This window comes from Nicotiana tabacum, chromosome 20, assembly GCF_000715075.1.
Source record: "Nicotiana tabacum cultivar K326 chromosome 20, ASM71507v2, whole genome shotgun sequence".
In the NCBI taxonomy this organism is placed as follows: domain Eukaryota; kingdom Viridiplantae; phylum Streptophyta; class Magnoliopsida; order Solanales; family Solanaceae; genus Nicotiana; species Nicotiana tabacum.
The window spans coordinates 93,397,023-93,399,640 of NC_134099.1; the positions used below are offsets into that span (position 1 = coordinate 93,397,023).

At 36.7% G+C, this 2,618-nt stretch overlaps 1 protein-coding gene across 1 annotated transcript; it reads left to right on the forward strand.

Annotated features, from left to right (window-relative positions):
- Positions 1-210: 210 nt before the first annotated feature.
- Positions 211-2,130, forward strand: LOC107810395 (peroxidase 64-like). The gene is made up of 4 exons (XM_016635176.2): positions 211-458; positions 939-1,127; positions 1,290-1,452; positions 1,629-2,130. Exons 1-4 carry the CDS (start codon positions 246-248, stop codon positions 2,024-2,026), a joined length of 963 nt encoding a protein of 320 aa, XP_016490662.1. The 5' UTR covers positions 211-245; the 3' UTR covers positions 2,027-2,130.
- The last annotated feature ends 488 nt before the right edge of the window (positions 2,131-2,618 follow it).

Genomic DNA, 2,618 nt, shown 5'->3' on the forward strand with positions numbered 1-2,618 from the left:
CTTCACAAAGCAGAATCAAATTAAATAGTAAGGATATCAAACTACTCCTGTTCCATATCACTCTAACGGTTCTAGCTGACCAAACATGCTAACAAACCTAACCAATTCCAGTAACAACTCTTTGTGTAGTCTTTTGCCCTCTAGTACAATCTCTCCACTTTAAATGCACATTGTATGTCTCGTAGCAATGTTCCAAGTCTAAATTAAGCATAAAGAAAGATAGGCTTAATTTGGCAAACGTAATAATGGCAGTACCAAGATCATGTCTTATTGCTCTAGTATTTGCTTTTGCATTGTATTCCAGTACTGCAGTGAACGCACTAAGCTCCAATTACTATGACAATACATGCCCCAAGGCCGAGTCAACCATCAAAAAAGTTGTCAAGAAAGCTATGTTGAATGATAAAACTGTTCCAGCTGCGCTTTTAAGGATGCACTTCCATGATTGTTTTGTTAGAGTAAATTTCCACTTCTCTAGTTACTTTGTTTTGTAGCTAATTTTTCCGTGCGCTTCATTTTATATATCACTCTTTACTTTTTAGTCTGTTTCGAAAAGAATGTCATCTTTTTACATTTGGAACTTTTTAGCTTTACACGTTACGTTTCTTCTTATCCCGAATGACATGCTCTTACGGCCACTGAAATGCATGATGTATTGTAGACCACAATTCTAAGGGTAGTTTAGTACGTGCCATTTGTTTTTCTTCCTTCTTAAGCTCCTAATTTCCTAGTCAAACATACTCATATAAAATGAAACGGGAAGTAAATATCAAACTTCCTATTTTTTCCCTTTCCTGAGGACCAACAAACACTTCTCATTTATTCAAAACGTGACTTGCCAATAATGTATTTCTTTTTTGTTGTGATCATTTTGTGTTGTAGCTTTTCTTAGGAGTTATGATGAGTATAATATTAACTAATTATATATGGTTTTATAGGGTTGTGATGGCTCTGTGCTGCTGAACTCAACAAGAAACAACAAAGCAGAAAAAGATGGACCCCCTAACATCTCATTGCACGCATTTTATGTCATCGACGCTGTTAAGAAACAAATCGAGGATTTGTGTCCTGGAGTTGTCTCTTGTGCTGATATTTTGGCTCTCGCTGCTCGGGATGCTGTTGCTCTTGTAAGTTCTATATATCTACTGCTAAACTATTCACTGCTGGCAAATAAATACTATAAACATGATATTACCATTAAAAATATTCCTAGCAACCAAAAAAGAAAGCCAATATCACTTCTCCATTAATATGTGAAATTATTCATTGGGCATATGTATTGTGTCCAGTCTGGAGGTCCTACTTGGGATGTGCCAAAAGGTAGAAAAGATGGAAGAATCTCCAAAGCCACTGAAACGCGACAACTACCTTCTCCCACCTTCAACATTTCTCAACTGCAACAGAACTTTGCCCAAAGAGGCCTTTCTTTGGATGATTTGGTTGCACTTTCAGGTAAGCAACTCCATGTTCTTCTATTGGTCGCATTCATGGCTCTCAATTTGAACTATATATAATTCCTCTTCTATCTACTTGCCTCAAGGAAAAATTTAATATCTCCTAGACTGGTTTCAGCGACTCAAGATTTTTCTTTGTTAACAAATTAAAGCTCTTTCTTACTCTGTTAACAGGAGGGCACACTCTTGGATTCGCTCATTGTTCTTCCTTCCAAAACAGAATCCACAAGTTCGACAATAATCACGACACTGATCCAACACTACAAACATCATTTGCAGCCAGTCTTCAGAATGTTTGCCCCATGCACAACAAGGTCAGAAATGCAGGTGCCACCATGGATTCTACTACAACTTTATTCGACAACGCCTACTATAAGCTTCTACTGAATGGAAAGAGCCTTTTCTCTTCTGATGAATCTTTGCTCGCTACTACAAGGACCAAAAAACTAGTTTCAAAGTATGCTGGCTCTCAGGATGAGTTCTTTAAAGCATTTGCCAATTCTATGATCAAGATGAGTAGCATAAGTGGTAATGGACAAGAAGTTAGACTGGACTGCAGATTTACTAGATGATAACCCTGACTAAACTTCAAGTTGTTAAGACATTTATTTCACAGGCTTAAGCCTTTCATTTATTGTAATTGGAGTGCTTTAATTTGTTTCATTTACTTTTTTCACTTTCTGGGGTTTAATCATTTTTTTAAAAGTTGAGGGAGCAAGCCAAAAAAAAAAAAAAAAGCTCAAAGTGTGTGTTTTAGTTTTCTGAGCAAAGAAGACTTACTTGGTGATTAATCTTTTATCCCTTTGTTGATTTCATTGGAATGTATTGTTACTAAAAGTGGGGGCTTAAATCAAGAAGGAATTTGTGGTGTGATTCCTAACAGCATGTATTTGTCAATGTCCTTTTCTACCAAAATATACTAAATGCTTCCAATGGGACAACATTAGAAAATCAAGAGAAATAAAAATCAGATCAGCTGTACACATTGATGAAGGTGTAAGAATATGCATCCATAATTGCAATTAGAAAGGAGGACCAAACAATGTGAAATGGAGTGCCGTAATGTCCATGTAATCTGAAGGAGCTTAGGATTTCATGTGTTGGGATGGTGGAGGCCTTGTGTTGGTCAGTTGGTGTTCAGAAGCCTTGTGCAAAAATTCAGTT